This window comes from Corylus avellana, chromosome 2, assembly GCF_965113065.1.
Source record: "Corylus avellana chromosome 2, dhCorAvel1.hap1.2, whole genome shotgun sequence".
Lineage (NCBI taxonomy): Eukaryota > Viridiplantae > Streptophyta > Magnoliopsida > Fagales > Betulaceae > Corylus > Corylus avellana.
Window position 1 is genome coordinate 2,535,682 of NC_142491.1, and position 24,346 is coordinate 2,560,027.

At 32.8% G+C, this 24,346-nt stretch overlaps 3 protein-coding genes across 8 annotated transcripts in view; 1 reads left to right on the forward strand and 2 right to left on the reverse strand.

Moving 5' to 3' along the window:
- LOC132189074 (ubiquitin-like-conjugating enzyme ATG10) overlaps positions 1 to 22,295 on the reverse strand; it is a 36,700-nt gene extending 14,405 nt beyond the window's left edge. Inside the window, exons 1-6 of one of the 6 annotated variants that reach the window (XM_088513040.1) lie at positions 22,211 to 22,295; positions 22,069 to 22,132; positions 21,812 to 21,849; positions 21,634 to 21,717; positions 21,367 to 21,466; positions 16,862 to 16,959 (exon numbers count right to left, since the gene is read on the reverse strand). In XM_088513040.1, coding sequence (XP_088369166.1) covers positions 16,862 to 16,959; positions 21,367 to 21,466; positions 21,634 to 21,717; positions 21,812 to 21,849; positions 22,069 to 22,105 — 357 coding nt within the window. In that variant the 5' untranslated portion in view covers positions 22,106 to 22,132; positions 22,211 to 22,295. Of the gene's footprint in view, positions 1 to 16,861; positions 16,960 to 21,366; positions 21,467 to 21,633; positions 21,731 to 21,801; positions 21,850 to 21,952; positions 22,133 to 22,210 lie in introns of all 6 variants that reach the window. The other 5 variants (XM_088513041.1, XM_088513042.1, XM_088513038.1 and 2 more) reach the window with 5 other exon arrangements.
- On the reverse strand, positions 1,609 to 2,292 carry LOC148587185 (uncharacterized). Its single transcript, XM_088513318.1, has one exon. It carries the CDS (start codon positions 2,287 to 2,289, stop codon positions 1,609 to 1,611), a length of 681 nt encoding a protein of 226 aa, XP_088369444.1. The 5' UTR covers positions 2,290 to 2,292.
- Positions 2,446 to 4,801, forward strand: LOC132189188 (rust resistance kinase Lr10). Its single transcript, XM_088512960.1, has 3 exons — positions 2,446 to 3,288; positions 3,409 to 3,435; positions 3,521 to 4,801. Exons 1-3 carry the CDS (start codon positions 2,616 to 2,618, stop codon positions 4,630 to 4,632), a joined length of 1,812 nt encoding a protein of 603 aa, XP_088369086.1. The 5' UTR covers positions 2,446 to 2,615; the 3' UTR covers positions 4,633 to 4,801.
- Positions 22,296 to 24,346: the final 2,051 nt, after the last annotated feature.

Sequence of the window (24,346 nt, forward strand, 5' to 3'; positions counted from 1 at the left end):
TTTCTATGTAATTGTGTCATTAAATACTATGTATCTGCTTGCAAATAACTTTTTGAGATTGAAGACTCACCTCCGTTATAAGATATTCCTTCTTGAAATAGTACTGTTTAGACAAACAAAAGAATAACATGTATCAGTGTTTGGAAACAAAATTAAAACTTAGTATTTCTTTTAAATTTGAAAGTATAGTATTTGTCTTTTTTATTTTTATTTTATGTAAACATAGTAATAATATCACATTATAAAAAAGAAAAAAATCATTAATTAATCGAAAAGGTAACTTGAATAATTTTAAAAGTCTATGACCTAATAAAATTGTATAAATAACATTCGGTTTGGGCCGTGCTAAACAATAAATATAAATAACTCTATGAACCTCTAGACTTTAGGTAGCTTAGAATTGGAAAAAGTACATACGCACTCATGAAACTATTACTTCATTGTTAATGATTCCTCTCAAATTATAAATCCTCCAATATTTTGTACTGTTTTAACAAAGAAAAGAGTAACATGCATCAGTGTTTGGAAACACGGAATTAAAACTTAACATTTATTTTAAAGTTGAAAATAGAGTATTTGTTGTCTTTTTTTTTTTTTAATGCACACTTCAGCAATAACATCACATTGCAAGGGAAGGAAAAACAAATAATCAAAATCAAAAGAGATAAATACATTCTTACCGTTTAGAAATCTATTTGGTAGTCTCATTATCCACCTAATATCTACAACATGGAAAAAAAAAATCATTAATTAATCGAAAAGGTAACTTGAATAATTTTAAAAGCCTATGACCTAATAAAATTGCATAAACAACTTTCGGCTTGGGCCATGCTCAACAATAAATATAAATAACTCTATAAACCTCTATTTTTCAAAGAAGTCAAAGAAGTCAAGGAAAGAAACTTAAGCTATTTAATTTTCATTTTCCTCATTATTTCATAATTAATCTAAATAAAACCTAAAAGTTTGAGACCAGCCATTTTGATCCCCAAGCACAAAATGGATAATCGATCAAATATTTCTATGTAATTGTGTCATTAAATACTATGTATCTGCTTGCAAGTAACTTTTTGATCGAGATTGAAGCCTTACATTTGGAATAAGATATGTATCCTCGAGATAGTGCTGTTTTGACAAAGAAAAGAATAACATGTATCAGTGTTTGAAAACAAAATTAAAACTTAGTATTTCTTTTAAATTTGAAAGTATAGTATTTGTCTTTTTTATTTTTATTTTATGTAAACATAGTAATAATATCACATTGCGCGCAATGAATAATCCGTTTATAACAAAAGGAAAAAAGAAAAAAAGAAGAAAGAAATCAAAATCAAAAGAGAGAGATAATATCACTTACATGACCACGTTGGTTGTCCGAGTATTCCCAGAATAGCTACAAGATGAAAAGAAAAAATCAATAATTAATAAATAAATAAAAAGGTACTTAAACCTTACTTTTGTATATATATCCTTTAGTCGTTGAGATTGAAATCATACTTTTGTATATCTTCGCCAGTCTGCCAATCCTTGCTGTGACAAAGAAAAGAATAACGTACGTCAGCGTTTATGGGGTGAGAAATCCAAGGATCAAGTAAAGAGAGAAAAATAAATTTAATGTTTTATGTACGCACCATTTCTATCCCAGGAAAGCTCAAAATCCCATACTAATTCTGTACAGGAAATATTTCTTAAGTCTTGATCACCATACAAGTACGACGATGATGGGAGAGATATTTGCTCTACTTGGCACAAGTCCCCCAAATCCACTGCACTCTCCGTGAATACAGCATATCTATATCTCTTGGATCCAGAATACATTCCATCATCCTTAACGCAAGCAGAAATGTTAAAATGATACCGAGAATTTACTGGCTTTTCACAGTTGACGAATACCACTTTTGTACTTGAGGAGGTAGGATAGTAATATGAATCACTTAAACTGAAATTATTGACGTCTAGAAGATAACGAGGGATGAATGAGTGATTATCCTTTACAACACCTGGGTCCACAACTCGGATTGTGTTGTTGGAGTAATCGATCAGTCGTACGTAGTATCTTCCACCGTATAACTGCAACACTGTTTGGTTGTTCTCGCATGAGAGATTATACCTTTGATCGCCACACTTTTTTGGATTGCTGTTTAATCGAAACGGATAGCTTATATTACGGATATTGCCGCATGAAGAAGCAGGACAGGGATGATCAGGCTTAGCACTAGTACTGCAACTTTGATGAAGTAGGAGGACAACAACAACAATAAGGGCCGTCGTGAATCCTCCTCCTCTTGCCATGGAGAGAGAGAGAGAGAGAGAGGGTTTCCACATTAAACCACAGCTAAAAGCCTTTTATAAATAATGTACATTTACAAGGCGTAAGCACTTACGTCATATCGAGATTTGAAAAATAGGCATTTTATAAATTAAAAAGAAAGAAGAGGGCATTTGCGGTAACAATGGGAGTGGGATGGACTTAAAATAAACCATTGACGTCCAAGTCCTTGAGAAGTTCACCCGAAATTTCCTTGAACACAGTGAGAGGCAATCACTGGAGAAATCCAAACTATTTAAGAGGCTGAGAAGCAATATTGCTGAGAGCAGAGATAGATATTTGCTTAGAAATGGTAATCTCATACTTGCTCTTGTTTCTGGCTTTCAACATAGTCGACGTTGGAGAAGGCCAAAATGTGTGCGCTAATGAATCGCGGTGTGGAGGCCATGGCCCAGCCATCCGATTTCCTTTCCAACTTAACACCCACCCAAATGACTGTGGGTATCCTGGGTTTACTCTCTCCTGCATTGATAGAAAACATACGGTTCTCGAGCTGCCCAATTCAGTGAAGCTTTTTGTCAAACATATTGACTACAAATCTCAGGTAATTCAATTGAATGATCCAGATAATTGCTTTCTACGCCAGCTTCGGCGGCTCAATTTGTCTTCCTCTCCTTTCCGATTCAAAGTCGAAGACCCTTATAAATATGCCTTATTCAATTGTTCCTCGAGATCAGAAGATATGGATTACCAATATAATCTTATCTCTTGTCTTAGCGACCATACCTACCAAGTTTATCCTGCGACTGACATCACGGCGTCCCTCGTATCTTGTACAAAGATGTATAATCTTGTATCAATTCCAGATGGTATAATACAGCATCATGACAAATTTGTCCAATTGAAGTGGTCCACTCCAGCGTGCAGAGACTGTGAAATGATCAAAGGCAAGAGATGTGTGAGGAGAAATAGCAATGGATCAGAAACTCATCAGTGCATTTCTATTTCTACACATACTCATGGTATTCTATCTATCCAATTCATTTCATCAACCTTTCTCCAATTAACTTAATTAGTTGTCCGTTTATTTATGTTTTGAAATGTATATTAATGAGAAGCTGAATGTGTTAAATCTTTGATAGGTACATTATCAAAGTCAGCCATTGTTGGTGAGTCATCTATTTTGGATGGGTATTTGAAATTCTTCTTCTTGTGGACATGGAAGTTTTTGATACATGAATGTTTATGGTGCAGGTGTCATCTTAGGGTCATTTCTACTGCCATGTGTCTTTGGTCTCTACTGTTTTTATTCTTATGATAAAGTAGAAAAAGAACATCAAGCGAAGGTTGAAAAGTTTTTGGAGGATTACATAAATTTGAGACCTACAAGATACTCATACGCCGATATTAAAAGGATTACAAATCAATTTAATGAGAAGTTAGGCGAAGGAGCATATGGAACAGTATTCAAAGGAAAGCTTTCCAATGAAATTTATGTTGCAGTGAAGATCCTTAACTCTTCTATGGGAAATGGGGAAGAATTCATAAATGAAGTAGGAACAATGGGTACCATCCATCATGTTAACGTGGTTCGCTTGGTTGGGTTTTGCGCTGATGGATTTAGACGTGCTCTAGTTTGTGAGTTCTTACCAAATGATTCTCTAGAGAAGTTCATATCTTCAACAGCCACCAAGAACCGTATCCTTAATTGGGATAAGTTGCAAGATATTGCTATTGGCGTAGCAAAAGGAATTGAATATCTTCACCAAGGGTGCAACCAACGAATCCTCCATTTTGATATCAAACCTGGTAATGTTTTGCTAGACCAAGACTTCAATCCAAAAATTTCTGATTTTGGTCTTGCCAAGTTGTGTTCGAAGGATCAAAGTGCAGTTTCCATGACCACAGCTAGAGGGACTATAGGCTACATTGCACCTGAAGTGTTCTCTAGAAATTTTGGAAATGTATCTTCAAAAGCAGATGTTTATAGCTTTGGAATGTTGTTACTTGAAATAGTTGGAGGGAGGAAAAATGTTGATATTACAGTTGAGAACACTAGCAAAGTCTACTTTCCAGAATGGATTTACAATCTCTTAGAACAAAAGGAAGACATACGAATCTATGTTGAAGATGATGGAGATTCTAAAATTGCAAAGAAACTTGCAATCGTAGGAATCTGGTGCATCCAATGGCACCCAATGGATCGTCCTTGCATGAAAAATGTGGTTCAAATGTTGGAAGGAAAAGAAGATAAATTAACTATGCCTCCTAATCCATTTGCCTCTGCAGGCTCCATAAAAACTAATGCAAATATACCTACGAAACGTCTAAATCTTGAGTTGGAGGTCATTCCAGAATTAGAATAATTGTATGTGAACTTGGCATATGTAATAACTTTATGAGTTGCACTAATCTTGTAGTCTTAGAACTTATTTAACCTTTTAGTCAATGTTGGCACTTCAAGTTTTTTCTTATATCAATGTATAACCAATTCGAGGATTATAAAAAAGTACCGTTATATTTGTTTTCTTCTTACCTTTTTGTTCTTTTAGGTGTCTTTTTTCCTGTTTCACTTGTCAGTGTCTTGGGTTGTTATGTAATCTAAAGAATCAGGAAAAAATGCAGTTTATTCTTCTAAAGTTTCAGGAGTTTTTCAATTTTAACCTCAAAGTTCAAAAATTGGCAATCTACCCCTTTGAAGTTTCAAAAATTGACAATTTAAACCTTCCGTTTAATTTTTCCGTTAAATTGGATGAAATTTTTTTTAAAAAAGCCTAAGGACAATGATCTAATTTCATAGATTTCCGTCCATTTTGACGGAAAAATTAAACGGAAGGTTTAAATTGCCAATTTTTGAAACTTCAGGGAGGTAGATTGCCAATTTTTGAACTTTAGGGTTAAAATTGAAAAACTCCTGAAACTTCATGGGGGGTAAACTGCATTTTCCCCAAAGAATTAATTTGTTTTTAGTTGCATCATAGGCATGTTCGATAGCCACAAAAATGGAGCATGCAAGTTAATAAGAACACATTATGGATTTAAGGTAAACTATATATTTATATAACACATTGAGTACTCAACTGTTATTTAAATTTCTCTCATTTTTAACTTATGCATGTATTGAGGACTATCAATTATCTACTTTGAGATGAGTTTAACTTCTACCATTTTATAGCATGATCTAATAACATCTCGTCACAATAAATTGAAAGACCAAAATAATTTAAGTTGAAAACACCATATTACTCCAAACCCATCATCCAAAAATTGAACATACGATTTGCCTGATCAAAATGATTTTTGTGATGATGATGGTACTGAATGAAATTGCTAGCAATCTGCACTTCTTTTGCCCAAATTTTTTATTAGTAGTAGTGTTAATTAGTAACAAATAAGTCCCAAGGTAACGTTATTTTTTTGGATTTATTGGATTTCAAATAAGTCCTAAAAATTAAGCTCAATCGGCTGAGAATTACGTTTTATAAAATAAATATCACTAGTTTGAATTTCTGTAATTTCTTCCTCTTGTGCGAGCATGTAAAAAATAAGATAAGATCGGAATCGAAAGAATGAATAAAAAAGTAACATTTTAATTAAATAAAACATAACAACATTCAATGAAATACAACAGCTTTGGTTGACTCAATTGAATGCACACACCAGTTTCATGTTTAGAATTTATTGCATTTAATTGAATGAACAACCTATAAATGACATATACTGAGGGTACATGTGAAATAGTTCGAAATTAGAAGAATTTTACAAAAATTTGAATGGATTGAAAGAAGAGGGGATTAAAGAGATGGAATAGCATCTCTTAATTTTAAATGAATTGGATAATATTCTATTAATTATAATAGATGAATATTTTTATCTTTTTACTTTTTAAAAACACAAAATTAAAATACTTCTTCACTATAATTAGTATAACTAATCAGATCACCTAGTCGAACGTTGTCTGATTTACTTGTTAGACTATTTAAATTTATAAAAATTCAAACAGCAAAATTTTACAATTTTAGGCTATGTTTGGCAAAGGGCCGGATCGGACCTGACCCAAAAATCAAAAGAATTCTTCTCAAAATTAACTCTAATATTTTTACTTTTTACATCACATCAATCACTTTTTATTATTATTCAAATAAAAAAATCACTACAAAATAAATTTTTTTCGCTTTTTTATATAAAACTTTTTTATTTTTTTTTCTCTCATATCAATCAAATCTTCTACAGTACCATTTTATTCCATTTTTATTGCCAAACAAGCACTTAGAAAATCCCAACTTTTAGTCTTCACGTACATCACACGGCATGAAAATTGAAATATGGGAAGTCCCACCGACTACTGCTTTCTTTTACTATTTTTGACTGGTCCCACACTCCATAGTTGACCAAATAAAAAGGTTCAATAATCTATTGAGATATATGTCACAAAAAAAAAAAAAAAAGCTTTAATTGCACGATATCAATTAATTATAAAGTGATGCCCAGGTAAGCCTTAATGTAAAAAATAAGATAAGAATGAATAAAAAAATAGTAATTAAGTAGAAAATAGATGTTGATCCGAGACTTGAGGTCCATGAATGTGGTCTTCATTTCCTGGTCAAATGGTGGGCCACCATGCCTGTGAGCTTCACCTGCAGCTCCGCTACAAATTGAATGCAAATCTATGACAACCCACGTGGTTGATATGCACAAACCATATGGGTTAGAAAATAATAATGTAAAAAATAAGATAAGAATGAATAAAAAAATAGTAATTAAGTAGAAAATAGATGTTGATCCGAGACTTGAGGTCCATGAATGTGGTCTTCATTTCCTGGTCAAATGGTGGGCCACCATGCCTGTGAGCTTCACCTGCAGCTCCGCTACAAATTGAATGCAAATCTATGACAACCCACGTGGTTGATATGCACAAACCATATGGGTTAGAAAATAATAATGTAAAAAATAAGATAAGAATGAATAAAAAAATAGTAATTAAGTAGAAAATAGATGTTGATCCGAGACTTGAGGTCCATGAATGTGGTCTTCATTTCCTGGTCAAATGGTGGGCCACCATGCCTGTGAGCTTCACCTGCAGCTCCGCTACAAATTGAACGCAAATCTATGACAACCCACGTGGTTGATATGCACAAACCTGTGATAGGCCTGCCCAGCTAGCATGGTGCGATGGGCACCAACTTTTGCACACTATGTACGGTAGTTCAGCCATATGGGTTAGAAAATAATAATGTAAAAAATAAGATAAGAATGAATAAAAAAATAGTAATTAAGTAGAAAATAGATGTTGATCCGAGACTTGAGGTCCATGAATGTGGTCTTCATTTCCTGGTCAAATGGTGGGCCACCATGCCGGTGAGCTTCACCTGCAGCTCCGCTACAAATTAAATGCAAATCTATGACAACCCACGTGGTTGATATGCACAAACATGTGATAGGCCTGCCCAGCTAGCATGGTGCGATGGGCACCAACTTTTGCACACTATGTACGGTAGTTCAGCCATATGGGTTAAAAACGAAGAGATATTATATATATATATCAGTCCTTTGGGAGCGGTGTGACCGCCCCTCGTTCAAAGGTGACCAGTCACCTTTAAGTTTAACAATTTTTTTATTTTTATTTTTAGGGTTGAGGGGTTGAAAAAAAAAAATATATAAAAATGTTTTTTCGTTTTTATTTTTTATTTTTTAAATTGTGTCTATTCCTTGAAAAAATAGCTATTCTTCTAATTTTTTTTTTTTTTGGAAGAATAGGTATTTATTTTCGTAAGAGAAAAGTTATTATCAAGGGAATAACTATTTCTAAGAATAAGTTCTCACCAAACAATAGAACAGTTACTTTAATTCCATTCCAAAGGCCGATTTTGCCGACAAAACATGACCTTAGAATTTGAATGATATATTTGCCATTACGTTTACTCATTTAGTATCCAAGCTACATACATTATCTTAAATGGGACTGTCAAGAGCCTAGAATGATCACCCTCTCTAATTAATTTGAGAGATTTAGAAAATTCATTTAATGCTCTTAATTGCTTGATTTTAGAATTTCAACTAATGTAAACCAGATAACTTACTGGATATTATCTGGTTTAAATGAACTGGAGAAGATCATGTTCTAACTAATGCGAAAACGGATCATTTCCAGTCCCTTTAATAATAGAGAATATCCAGTTAAAGGCTAAGATTTTTTTTCTAGAAATTTTAAGGCCCCAAATGGGACACTTGTCCCACTACAATAATAATAATAAATAAAATATCATTAATAGTTTTTTAAAAAAATTAAAAAAAAAATAATAAAAAAAAAATAAGGGATGGTTGGTCACTAACTAATATCCAGTTCATGGCTAGGATTTTTTCTTAGAAATTCTAAAGCCACAAATAGAACACCTGTCCACTAACTAAAAAAAATAATAAAATATTATTTTAAATTTAAATAAAAATAAAAAAACAAAATAATAAAATATTAAGAGGTGGCCGAACCGCCTTAGTTTGGGGTTGGGTTGGCTTCGGCCACCCAATGATTCTCTCTAGTCCATTTTAGATTGGAGAATATTCAGTTCATGGGTAGAATTCCTAAGAAGAGCCACAAATGAGACACATGTCCCACTAACAAAAAATAATAAAAATAATATATAAAAAAAAAAAAAAAAAAAGGTGGTTGGCCACCCCATTGGGGGTGGTCGGACCACCACCAATATTCCTCCAATATAAAATATCAAGTTCATTTGCACAGATGAACATTAATGAAGTTAGGTTAGCATTAATTGAAATTGAGTGACATACAATTTAGGAGAAGGATTGAGATCCTTCCAATTATTCAAAATTGGAGATTCTTATGTTAAGAAATCGTTGTCCTTCATTTTAAATTTAATGGTCTATAAAATACTAACTGTTTTTGTATAACCGAGAAATTAAATTTTGATTTTAAATTAACTTTTGTTTTACTGAAATTTAAATAATTTAATAAACCATTCAATTTAAAATAAAGAGTCACAATTTTGTAACATAAGAATTTTCAATTTTAAATAATTGAAAGAGATATCGATCCAGAGCAATTCAGAAAAACTAGTTTGTGCATTAGAAGCAATTCAAAGAAAGAGAACGGAAACAGAATTCAAAAAAATTGGTGCGAGCATTAAAAGCAACTTAAAGAAAGAGAACGGAAACAACATTGATTCACATTTTAATTAAATAAAACATAACAACATTCAATGAAATACCACAGCATTGGTTGAGTCAATTGAATGCACACACCAGTTTCATGTTTAGAATTTATTGCATTTAATTGAATGAACAACCTATAAATGACATATACTGAGGGTACATGTGAAATAGTTCGAAATTAGAAGAATTTTACAAAAATTTGAATGGATTGAGAGAAGAGGGGATTAAAGAGATGGAATAGCATCTCTCAATTTTAAATTAATTGAATAATATTCTATTAGTTATAATGGATGAATATTTTTATCTTTTTACTTTTTAAAAACACAAAATTAAAATACTTCTTCACTATAATTAATATAACTAATTAGATCACCTAGTCGGACGTTGTCTGATTTACTTGTTAGACTATTTAAATTTATAAAAATTCAAACAGCAAAATTTTACAATTTTAGAGAATCCCAATTTTTAGTCTTCACGTACATCACACGGCATGAAAATTGAAATATGGGAAGTCCCACCGACTACTGCTTTCTTTTACTATTTTTGACTGGTCCAACACTCCATAGTTGACCAAATAAAAGGTTCAATGATCTATTGAGATATATGTCCAAAAAAAAAAAAAAAAAAAACTTTAATTGCACGATATCAATTAATTATAAAGTGATGCACAGGTAAGCCTTAATGAAAGTTGGTGAGAATTAAATGACATTGAATGAAAGCAATTCAGAGAAACTAATAGCACCAACAATGTGCTCTTTAAAATGTATATTTAGTTGGATTGTGATTATTTAGAATTAGATCTGCTTCTTGGAGATAAGATTTAAGATATGGGTAACTCAAATACAAAATAAAAATAAAAGACAACTAGAAATAAAAAATCTAGCTGTGAGATCTATGCCCTGATACCGATCTTCTATATTCTCAACCCGAAAGTCGAGACAACAAATTCATCATAAACCCGAAGGTCAGGACAAACAAAAAACAAAACCTCAAGAGCAGCGAAGGAGCACGGCATCGTAGACATCCTTTCGGAAGATACCTTGACCGAGGAAGATGATTAGATCTAAGGTTAAAGATAGATCTAGATCATCTAGATCTATAAACTAAATCTAAAGCAACCTGCCAAAAACGGACACGAGTAAAATCTACAGAGAAAACACGTTACCATGAAAGGGGAGAAGGAAAAATTTAAATCTAGATCTTCCCTCATCTTCAAGTTTTTTTTGGTGTTATTTTGAAGAAGAAAGAAAAAGAAATTCTAAAGAGAGAGGCAGCTCTCTAAAATCATATTATTTAACTTTCATTGGTTTAATAATGCCCTGTTGGCAAAAGCATTAATGGTATGTGTGTTGAAAGCAATTCAAAGTCTTACAAAAAAAAAAAAAAAAAGCAATTCAAAGAAAGAAAACGGATCAATTCAAAGCAGTTTAAATTAATTGGTTTGTGTGTTAAAATTAAAATTAATTGGTATGTGCGTTAAAAGCAATTCAAAGAAAGAAGACGGAAACAACATTCAGAGAGACTGGTATGTGCATTAAAAAGCAATTCAAAGAAATGGAATGAAAAAAAAAAAAAAAACATTAAGAGAAACTGGTGTGTGCATTAAAAGCAGTATAGAGAATGAAAGCAATTCACAAAAAAGAAAAAAAAAAAAAAATATATATATATATATATATATATATATATATATATATATATATGAAAAAAAAAAAAACATTAAGGCCTCGTTTGGTTCGCGGATTGTCTATTCCATTGGAAAAGGATTAGCTACCACTGGGATTAACTATCACTGGGAATAGATTAGCCAGTCCTATTCCTTTGTTTGGTTGTAACGCTAGAATAGACTACCTAATCCTATTCTTTCGTTCGGTATAATGCAATATGTTGGTGAATAGAATCGTATTGTGATCTTATTTCCTAAAATACCCTTATAATATAAATACAATTTATATTATTAAGGACTTTCATTCTTTTCTTTTTTTTTTGAAACATAAACAACTTTACTATAATTTTTTTTTTTTTTTAGTTATGTCATGTATGTGGTTTTTTGTTTTTTTAAACAATTACGCTACAAATATATATACACGCTTGAACACAGGTTGTATGCTCGAAACACATGTTGTACGCTTGAAACCTATGTTCAAGCGTGTATATATATATACATGCTTGAACACAGGTTATATATATATAACTGAATTAAAAATCAAACTGAGAAAGTATAGAGAAAGATCGAGAGATGGAGAAACATAATAAAAATAAACCCTAAATAGAATCAAAGAGAAACGATACAGAGAATCAAAAGAAAAAAAAAAAAAACAGAAGAAAAAAAAAAAAAAAAAAAAACTGAGAAACAATACAGAGAAAAAAAAAAAATCCAAAAAACAGAGAGAGAATGAAATAACCAAGAAACAAAGAAGAAAAATAGAAGAGAAGAGAGGGGGAGAGAGATACCTTGCGCAGAGAAGAGAGATCGTTGCTCTTTGAGAGATGGAGATCGTTTTGCAGAGTCTCTTTGAGAGACGTGGGTGCTAAAAGGGTGGGGTTGTTGTGGGCAATTTACACGATAATTTTAATCCCACAGGAAAGGATTAGCTAAGCCACTCGTTTTTTAGTGGCTTAGCTAACACTGTGTGTATAGGATTAGTAATCCCATGGGAATAGATTATTCCCAGGAATAGAGTGTTACCAAACAAAGGATTAGCTATACCTAGTGTTAGCTAATCCAATCCAAGGGGTCTAATCCGCGAACCAAACGGGGCCTAAGAGAAACTGGTGTGTGCATTAAAAGCAATATAGAGAATGAAAGCAATTCACAAAAAAGAAAAAAAAAAAGAAAAAAGAAAAAAAGAAAATACATATATATACAAAAATAAAAATAAAAAAATTAATTGTTTAAAAAAAATGAAAAAATTAATTATGTAAAGAATTATTAAAATTATAAAAATAAAAGAAAAATTAAAATGAACCCCTTGGTTTTTAAAAAAACCAATATTTACTGTTTAAAAAAATTTATTTATTTTTTTAAAAAAGGATAAATTAAAAAAACTAAAATGACCCTCGTGAATCTTCTTATATGTTTTCACCTTGTCACTAAATATTTGTGTCTAATTGATTTATCGCTTTCAATTATATTTGGTGAATATTTGTAAGTTTGATCATTTTTAATTCCTTTTATTATTTATATACACTTATTGAACTCCCTTATAAGTGTTATTTGGAGTCTATTTATATTTTAACAATTGATTTTTATAGTCAATAGACAAGTACTTCACGTGATGCATGTTTGCTTATTCAATCAGGCCATATGAGTTTCCTGACCTATAAGGATAGGATTTTTCCCATTTTGGTTAACATTATTGGTGGTAATCATCCACAACTTTTTCTTCAATCAACTAATAATAAGTTGCTGGCATTCCAAAGACAAAAAGCTTGTTTCAAGACCAGACTCTTTTGTATCATGTGAAATTTTCATACCACCAAGCATCAAAGAAAATAGAGAACTACTAGACAAAAGAAAAAAAAAAAAAACAGCTAAGAAAAGAGGATGCATGATGTTTTAGAAAAGAAACAGCTAGAGAAATGTCACTTTAGCAGCCATCTTCTAGTCAACTAGTCAACTAGATTTTGTTAGATGCATGATGTTTTAGAAAATAATGACATCATGCATCAACAGTATAAATATTGACAGTAGCTTGTTAAGAGCATTTCTCTAGAAGTTAAGAGAATTAACGGTAGCTTTCCAACCCTTTTTTTTTTTTTTTTTTTTTTTTTTTTTTTTTTTAATTTAGAGAATAAAACTACTTTTTGATTCTTTATAAAAAAAAACACTTCACAATAGATTCTCTTATTTTTTTCTATTTGAATTAAATATTATTTATTTTTATCATTGCAACCAATGAGGAAGGCGAGAGAATTGTTAGGACATATGAATGAGAGATGAGAGGGAATCAACTTTTTATAATTTAATAATGCATTGAAAAACACTGTAGATGCCCTTTAGTGTTGGTTATATTTAGGGCTTCTGATGTGGATATTTTTTGGTAATTTTTTTGAAATTTTTCCTAAACATAGAAAATGAAATGGGCTAAAAAGACTCTGCTAGTGCTCTAAAGCACAAGAATAAAGTCGTGAGTTGATAAGGAGACTAGATTATTACCACCTGTATCTTTTAGTCAACCAGTCAACACTATAGAGCCAAAAGCTTAATCTTGGGTTGTCATAGAATCTAAGAGGAGAGGATACTCCATTTGCAGTTGATTTTTCTAGTCAATAAACAAGGACTTCATGTGATGGGTGCTTGTTTATTCAATTTGTATAACTTTTTTGACTTCAGAGGATATGAATTTTTTCATTTTGGCTAACATTATTAGAGGTGGTCCTCCACAACTTTTTCTTCAATCAACTGAGACTTCTCACACCACCATTACAACTAATAAGTTGCTCACATTTCAAAGACAAAAGGCCGGTTCCAAGACCTAACTCTTTTGTCTCGTGGAATTTACATACCATTAGGCATCAAAGAAAAGCAAGGACTAGGAGACAAAGAAAAGAAGCAGCTAAGAAAAAATGATACATGATGACTATAGTTATAGATGAACTTTAACTGGACCTTTTGTATCACATGAAATTTTCATACCATCCAAAGAAATATCACAAATATCACTTTATGATCCACTAAGAAAAAGAGGACTATAAGACCAAAAAAAAAAATTAAAAAAAAATTATAACAATGTTGACCCTTATATCACATTTTTTTTTATTTTTAAAAAAAACACTTAAAAAAAATGCCTCTAAGAAAAGCATTAACAAACATTTTTGAGACCATTGAAACAACAAAGTATAATAATTTATACCATTAGATGAATTATAAACATTAGAAGACGATAATTTCCAGGAAGCCAAACAAGAATGTCTCCATGTGAGCCAGGATGCTAAATTAATGGTAAATTTTTGAAAATTTCAGACAGAATTATGAGTGTCATACCCATTTGAAGGGGCTCTTGATAAATAGATTCCTGTGGGTTAATTTCACGAAGAAAGCAAAGACACTTTCATTTAAGCTTTAACGTCCGACCACTCTTTTGTGTCGTGGAATTTTCATACCATCCAAAGAAATCTCCCTTTATGATTCACTCGGAAAAAGGGGGCTACAAGACAAAAAAGAAAAAAAAAAGAAAAGAAAAGAAAAAAAAAAGGACAAACTTATTACTTTGAGAATTACATGTTAGTTTTCACATTTGTTTTGATTCTTATGTGAATGACGTGAGGGGACTAGCTAGATTACTACAACCTCTATCTTCTAGTCAACGAGTCTACTAGAGACAAAAACAAAAACAACTTTGTAAACTGTTTGAAAGTTAGAAATTAAAGTCTTTATAAATTATATGTTTTTAACTTATATGTCTTTTCTTTTAGTGTTGTATTCCTAGTCACATATTTCTTTACATCTTCGGTAAAAATAAAAAAAATAAAAAGTTTGTTTTTCATTCTTTTATAAATATAAATTAACTATTGAATTTGTAAAATTAACACGTGGATAAAAAAAAAAAAAAAAAAAAACATTTTCTAAAAACACCATTATTTTACAGAAGGACAGAAATAGCGAAGTTCTTATAAATGCCGCTATTTTTTTGCCGTATTTCTTATTTTTATCCAGTTTGTTTATTAATTATTTGTTTTTAGACAAATGAGTTGTATAAAATGTACTCAAATTAACTAAACAAAATGAAAGGTAATGAATTTACTCGATAGTAGGTGAAACAAAAATTATAAAACCGATTAATCAATACAAATTATACAATAGAATGTTAATTATAAAAAGAATATCATATAAGTCTTATCAATACAAATTTTCATCTCCTAAAAAATCATAGCACATCCGGCAAATAAAGTGCTTGCAAATTTTCATATCAATGTCATATAAAGTGCTTGAAAAGTCTACATAGAGTTCATACTTATGAGTGTATTAAGTTCTACATTAGTTCCTTATTAAGTATATAGTAAGTAAGACTAAGCTTTATAAACGATTTTAGTGAATTGAAAGTATATAGTAAGTAAGACTAAGTTTTATAAACGATTTTAGAAAACTACACATGCAAGATGAATACAAGGTTCTTCACTAGATGCTTCAGTCTAATGATTCATTAAACATAATTAGACTGCAAGAACCATATTTACAAGAAGATATACGACAGTAGTTTGGTTTCACTGCGAACAACTAAGTTGATGTACAATATGATTACTACCAGAAGACTTGTCCTGATTCCTCAGAATATCAGGGATCTGATCTGAGAAATGGGAGATTCTATGGAATAGATGCACAAAATCTAAGTAAAACAGAAGCACCATAACCAGGACAAAAAAAATCTCAAGGTTGATGTTCATATTTTAGAAGCCTTATATATTTCATTACGTAGGCATTCATTTACAGTTATTTCACCTTATAAAATGTACTTGCACTCATCCTCCCTACATTGCAGAGTGTCCACTGCTACAAACTCATCCATGTACAACACACACACACACATATATATATATATATTGCCTCATCATGACCAAAACTTTTTCCTTCCACAAATATACGAAAATCCCCACCATCACCTTCACAAGTTCGCCACCAATGTTCATGGCCTTAGTCATGACTACCACAACCATGGCCACTGCCACCACCCTCAAACCCCTCCCAACAACTGTAAGAAAAAAAAACTAGACAATGGTAGGGTCCCAAATCTAAAGATAGAAACTAATCTAACCCAAGCTTGTTTTGGTTTAATTTATCTTTGGCTTTTTTTGGCGATCAAATATATTCCAGTTTCACTTAGAAACCAACCAAATTTGATTCAGTTTCAGATTTATCCCAAACCTTATCCAAACTGAACCGTACACTCCTATAGTCCTATTTGTTTTTTTTGATAAGTTACACTCCTATAGTCCTATTTGTATGGTAGGAGTAACCTATATTACGTGTCAACCATTATTATGTCATATAGATTATGCCGCTCAATGAACCAGCATAAATACCTTTATCCATGCAAAACACAAAGCAGCAAATGTACAGACCTATGTCATATATGCCTATGGCATATTTTATGTAATATAAAAGTGAGCACAAAAGTGGCATTCAATGTCAACTTGAGATCTACCAAAAAGCTTATGCTAATTTTCTAATAATAAATAGGTTAGATCATGCTCTATTCTTGGGAAAGGTAAAAGCTTGTATCACCAGGTGCCCCCACAACCTTTGATAGAGATTGCATGACAATTTGATTTAAGTTTCATAATATCCATTGAGAAAATATAACAGCAGTTCTGTCTTAATCCAAATTATAAAAAGCACATATATTACTATCACTTATGATCACAATAATCATAACAGAAACCCAAAAAGAACACCAAATTAAGAGAAAATTGGAACAAAAAACATACCTCCTGGGTTATGAACGTCCATTTTGAATCCAACAATGCTTTCGCAGAGTGAGCAGGAAGGTCTTTTTCGATTTCATTAAACCCTAAAGGTTCTCCATCTATATAATTGAACAACATCAATGCTTTGTTGGAACTTATTAACACCATTGTAGATATAGATGTTAAAAATGCTTGCATTTTGTATAACCAGTATAGAACAACTTCACAATCAGACTAGATCAAAATGTAGTATATTTTAGCTATACTTTAGCCACATAATGGTAGATCTATCAAGATCAAAGTTAGATAGCAAGTCAGAAGTCAGACCTGAACTTCCAACATATTCACATACATAGATTTCGGTGGCCTCTCTCAGTGAAACTCACACTCAAGAAGCATGCCTCCCAAGGAGGAGCAATTAAAGACATCAGATATGTTACCTCGCATTGAATCAAATGAATAGATTTCTGTCCAGATAATGGCAGGATTGTGTTTAGAATCCTATGTTTGCTCGTAAACTTGGGACAAACAATTAATCATCTTTTACTTCAATGTTTCATCACTAGAGAGTTAGAAGTGTTCTCATTATGGGGAATGGAAATATCGGGCCTTTAATAGTGTTGAGCATAGGAAGTTGTTCCTTAAATTTTCAGTTTTGAGAGGATTGTATGATTAGATGTCTGCTGTTGGCAATGTGTCTTCTCCGTTTCCTTTTCTTCATTTGCTTGATTGTACGAATTTTGTATTGTAATTCATTAGAGAAATTTCTTGTTCTTTTTGCTCCCTACTTCCTAGGTGGCTTCTCTTGTATACTTGTGTACATGGGGGCACCTTACGCTTTTAATGAAATTTCGATTAATTAAAAAAATAATCATTAGGGGATTATCGTATAAACTTCCTGTATACATGAGAGAGAGAGAGAGAGAACTTGAAAAAAGACAGGCTCACAATTCTCCTCTAGATGGGTCTGAACCATCACTATACCAGTTATTTTATGATTGAATCTTCACGAAGAAAATGACAGTTTATTTCATTCATTAAAACACTCAATAGCCTATATTCATTTAATTGAGATAAAGGTTTAATTGAGTTGAGTAGATTAATAACCTCCTTCAGTGGTTCAAACCTCTATGCAATACATCAAATGATGGAAGCAAGTCCAGTCAAACCTTTTTTTTTTTTTTTGATGAATGAGTAACTTTTCATTATCTACGTATCCCTGTACAAAGAAAGCTTTAGCAAAACTAAAGCAACTTTAGCTTATATACAAACCAACCCATAGGACCAACTAAAAACAAGGCTCAAAGAGAAAACCAGAAACTATGCAAAAATAAAAAATAAAAAATCACACCAGAACCCCATGTAAACCCCAAGCATTACAAAGAATAACATTGCCTTCAGTTTTCTAAGTCCAGTCAAACCATTTTTTTTTATATAAGTAATCAAAATTTATTAAGAGCGAAAGTGTGCAACCCAAGTACACATAAAGTATAGAAAGAAACACCTAACTAGAAAAAGACAAAAGATCGAGAAACAAGAAAGTCTACTAAAACTAAAACAATGTAAAGTTTATTTCCAGCATGGCAAGGATTCACATAAGGTGAAGAGTTCATCTTCAAGTTTAAATTTTCAATTCATGCAAAATTCAATTTACATGCTCACATAAATATAAAAGTGGATGAAGGCAGCAAAATGCCTCTCTTTCTTCCCCTCTAACTTGGATTTCCAAGATTCCATAATAGTTAGAAATGCAGATGGAGAATTCGAAGTAATCCTTGTCATCCATACATATTTATTTCACAACTTGTTCCTGCCTGATGGCTAGGTGTTGCATTATTTCAATGGTTCAAAGTTAGTTTTAATCATGACAAATGCACAACATGAGAATTAATAACAGGAATTTTCAATTCCCAGGATTTGAAAATGTTCAACCATAAATTTGACTAGCATCCAAAGATGTTCTAAGAAGCATCCTTGGCCCCTAAAATAAAATAAAACAAATAAACCAAGCCAACAACTTTCTAACGCAAATAATAAGAGTCAATACTTGTTAATGTAGCCTACAGAGGGTGCCAATTAGGCCCCACATCAAAATTGACCATATTTCTGAAGAATTTTGATCTTAAATCTTGCTCTTAAGGGAGCTTCTTTCTCCCTGCAACATAACTTTACTAGTGCAGCACAAAAAAAAGAGATGGCAAACTTTGAACCAGAAGAAGAAAGAGGAGATGATGGAGCTAATAGTGATGATTAGCAACTATCTCAAGCACTCTGGCGAGTACTATCAACTTAAAAGGATGAAGAAGACTGGAAACAAATAGCATATTTCTCACATGTGTAAGATGCAAGAGTCAGCTAGTACTATGGTCATTGATGAGAGCAGCTGAACCAATGTTGCGCCAGAGGATGCTCAGGGTTTAAAAACTTAACACATGCTAACCCTTACAAGGTTGCTTGGGTAACCAACACGAATTTAAATATCCATAAGAGATGTTTGCTTGCCTATCTGATTTGCAAATTCATAGATACAGTGCAATGCGATGTTTTTCCTCCAATGGTGTGCTTGCTAGGCCAACCACGGTTATTTGATAAAAAGAACATAGCACTATGGGTTCGATATTACATATTTCTTTCCCAGCAGCCTATTTTGAAATTTTTGCCTAGAAGAATCCCAAATTAGCATAATGGGGTAGTTGAACACTTAGCTAGCAATTATGAGGAAAGTATTTCATTTTTTAAATGAAAGTTTCCCAGAATTACTTCAAATAGGAGCTAGTTACTAATGATGATAGTTCTTTGCTTTGAAGGAACTTATGGGTGAAGAAAGTCAGTTACTTCTCCCTGGCAGCTGCTGTCCATTAAATTCCTCGGATCTAATGAGCTGTCCTACTTACTTTTCAATGAAATGTGAGTAATTCCTTAAGAAGTAACCTTGGCTACAAAAGGATGTTACTTGAACTCTTTTGGCAGTGATTCAATAAATTGAAAGTTGAGTTGTTTTATTTTTTATTACATATTTCTTTCCCAGCAGCCTATTTTGAAATTTTTGCCTAGAAGAATCCCAAATTAGCATAATGGGGTAGTTGAACACTTAGCTAGTAATTATGAGCAAAGTATTTCATTTTTTAAATGAAAGTTTCCCAGAATTCAAATAGGAGCTAGTTACTAATGATGATAGTACTTTGCTTTGAAGGAACTTATGGGTGAAGAAAGTCAGATACTTCTCCCTGGCAGCTGCTGTCCATTAAATTCCTCGGATCTAATGAGCTGTCCTACTTACTTTTCAATGAAATGTGAGTACTTCCTTAAGAAGTAACTTTGGCTACAAAAGGATGTTACTTGAACTTTTTTGGCAGTGATTCAATAAATTGAAAGTTGAGTTGTTTTATTTTTTACTTTGGAATCCCTTCCCTCCTTCGTCTCTTCCTATCTAATCTTCTTTCTTAATTCTCTTTCTTGTTGATGTTCTCAGCAGTTCTTTCCTTCTTTCCTGCTGCAATTCTTAGAAATCTAATCTCTTTTTTCTCACATAATTGATCCCAAACAAAAATACGATTTTTTCCCCTCTTTATATCCCACCTATGATTCTATTTCTCTTTTCTAACCTTCGCCACTCAACCTTCCTGTCAAGACAATCTTAGAAACAATTAATTAAATGATGTCCTGCATCATTCTGTATCCACATTTTTTCTTTTCTTTTAAATATAAAAAAAATAACTTATCACAAAAGGAAGACATCAAAAAGTGATCTAAGGAAGAGGGATTTAAAGCATTCCCTGAAAACTCCTTATGGATCAACCAAGAATAGAGAACCAAAAAGTGAACACACAATAAACTTGCAAATAACCACCAGCAAACTCATTGATTGAAATAACAAATCTGGCCAATCTAACTAATGTGGATGCATTTCAATCATTTATAGAAGTATGTCGAGTTAAAACAAACTATACTGTGTTTCTTAAAAAGAGAAAAATTGAAAGACGGGATGCACATTATGTCAATGAAAACAAGAAATAAAACACAACAAAATCCTATTACCATACATGTTTTTTTTTTTGATAAGTAAAAATGTATATATCAAAAAACCCAAAAGGGCGCAACACAAATACACAAGGTATACAGAAGCAAGTGCCTAGAAGCACCCAAGAAAAACCCTAAGCTCACAAGGAGCACCCACAAGAGGCCGAAATAGACCCAACCAAAGCCCAAACATAAGCTCACATACTTACCATACATGTTATGTGGTACTAATGACCAAATTTATGAAGGTGCTTGTTTGTGGAAAAAATTCTCTTATGTACTTAACATTATCAAAGACATAATTGGTTTCTGTCGAACATATATAAGACTATGCAAGCATTTCTTGTATCAGACTGTCATTTGTGTGTGCGTCATCAATACATAGACATATATATGTAATATATCATACTGTTGTGTGTGTATCTATGCATGCATGTGTGTGCGTGTGTGTGTGTGTACATACTCTGCATTCTGTTTATGATCTGATTAAATAGAGATGAACATACCACTGTAGTAAGCACGAAAAAATAGCACTGGAACTCTGTATGAAGCACTATATATTATATGGAGATCATAGTAAGGTACTTTGCTGCAATTGCTCTGGACCTTGCAATAAGAGCAAGATCTGATCAATGTAGTAAAAGAGACAAGAATCAACAGGTAACAGAAAAACATGCAATTTTCATGAGCGATATCTATGTGTCCTTTAATACACTTCAAGATTGATATCAAACAAAGGAATCAGAGACAAGGATATCAGTTAAAAGACATACTAAGGTGGCAATATCAATGAGCTCCTCTTTCTCGGAGCAACCTGTCTCTTCTTTCTGAGGGCAACTTAGTTCATCATGTTCTTCCTGTGAATAGCAACTATAATAATGCTAAGATCAATCGACCAATTAAATAGCTAGTGCTGCTTCATTATAACATCAAGGACAAACCTCAATTGACCTGAGAATTATGTTCTCCAATGATAAGTATCCTTCCACCTAAGAGAGAGAGAAACAAATAAGAGAAGTAAAATAACATCAAGTGTTGAAAACGAACTGATTGTAACAGAGGGAGACTAAGAAAACGGTTGACAACACCAACATCATGAGAAGCACCCCAAGGTTGTTTTGGACAAGAGACCCATGACCAAGGAGGGAAAGCTGACATAACGCTTTTCCATTTCTCCATAAAAGCACAAGCGGCAAGACGAAAATCACCTGATGAGAGGGTTCCATCCCATGATAAAATATCCATGACAGCTTCTTTTACAGCTGTTACAGCCTGAAGGGAAAAAGCAAAAAGATATTCACTTTCAGAGTTAAAATTATTATAGGTATGCACTAATTTGGGGAGCATCACCTCAAACTCGATCAGATCGGCGAAAGGACCGTGTGGAACAATTGCAAAGTACCCAGTTCGTTTGAATCACTTTTTTCACTGATTACGGGTCCAAGGACGACGAGAAGATGGTCCGTGGAATCCAAAGAGTTGGAGATGGTGGTTATGGATAAAGACAACACACAAGGTTTGGGTTACGGGGCTGGCAGGGGACCCAGGCTATCTTTGCATCCAGTTGTGGGTTTAGGAACATTTGAGGAAATTAATAGAAGATTTAGTTGGAAGAACAGTGGAACGGGTTCCAGACAGTCGAGGGGTGAACTCTTGTTTCTTTTTACTTTTCTCTCCGCGGTGTTCAGGCCTGCAGCCTTTTCCTTTTTCATGTCATGCACCGAGTCAAGAGGGGATAAATTCCTTGTCTTTTGTTCCACCTACCTTCCCTTGTCTTTCATTTTCGTGGCTCATTTAAGAGGCAATTTTGGGGAAATCAGTATTTTTGCCCTTGTTCTCACACTAGAACAACTTTGCACAACTTTGGTGTTAGATTAAGTCTAATTTTAACTATGTGTATATAAATTTTTGTTTATCTTTTTTTTTTAAGCCAGTTTTTAAGGTTGAGTTCTACCCAAGGTTTAGATCATTTACATTCTTTTGTCTCTTAGTTGACTTCTTTTTCTGCATTGAATGCTTTTTTTTTTTTTTTTTTTGAGCTAAAGGGTAGGCCAGGGAGACCAAGTGTGACTATCCGACCTGGACGTGATCATAATAAAACCTACCTGTTGTGCACTACTCATGGGGGACCTAGACGGCAAGAACCGCAAACGCACCCTTAAGACTAGCTGAGTCACAGCTTAGTTCAGTCCCACTAGGACATTACTAGGAATCAATGTGACTAATACTAATCAGGTTTTGCAGAAGAATGCTTTTGTTCTTAACTTGGCAACACTATTCCTTGTATTAATCTATCATTTAAGCTCAAGATCAATAATTAAGCAATATTAGCAAAATCAATTGTAAAAGGCAAGATTAGTACAAAATAAAGATGATAATGCTTAATTGAATAAAAAAAAATTGTGCACATTTAAGTAATTATCACAATACCACTTCCACTAAGGCCTAAAACAACCGAAAATAAGGCCAACTCCAACTAAGGCCCGAGAGGAGCCCAAGAGAAGCTCCTTAAAGAAAAGCTCCCTATATCTCTCTCCATTTCTCCCCTCAAGCTCAAAGATATTGACTTGGACATCTGAGTGGCTTCGGTCTCATGACTGAACGAATTTTGGATCTACATTTATGACTGGATTAATGTTCTTGGCCTTACACTTCTACATCTCCTCCTATATACTGCAATAAGTAAAAAAGCAATGGAATTTTCAGTGAAGCTTCAGTGTCATAAAATTGCAACTTCATTCGGCAGAGGTTAAAGGCATCAATTTTATTCATTGGTTGCCGTTATTACTATTCCTATATCTCTATTTTGCTATCTCTATGGAAAAGAAGACCTTGGTTTCAACATGTGACATCTTGTAAACTTAATTAGTCGTGCTTTGAGAATTAATGTATGTGTGCATGGCATTGTACATGAGGTATTTATGATTTAGATACTTAATTATGATAAAAATGACGCTTTTTTATTTCGAGTCATTCTTGGTGGTACTGATTCCTTATGAGCATTTTCCTTTGAAACATGCAACTTTGAGGAGAATCAAGTTTTCAAAACTCGGTGATGCATCGATCTTTGAAAAAAAATGCATGTGTATTGGAAAATTAATTATACTACCATGTGAATCATTTTTGTTAGAACAATTTTCTTGTTCGAAATACTCGATTAAGTTGGACTTGCAAAAGAGAAAAAAAAAAAAAAAAAAATGTAAGTGATAGAGCATGTTGTGGGTGTCGGGAGTGGATTACTCTTATGCTTAAGTTAGTAATGTTTGAGACATGAAATAGAATTGCTTTGAGCAAAAGTTTTGAGTTAGGAGCCTAAAGTCTCTTTTACCTTGCTTGGACTTAACTTTTATAGTGGTTCCGAAGTAACTATCTTCGTATCCTGTTCTAGCTTTTCCGTGTGAGTACCTCCCATTATGGCCTAGGCTTATGCACCCATTATTTCATAATTTAAAAGTATATTCCATGTAGTGGGTCTGAGTATGGTCA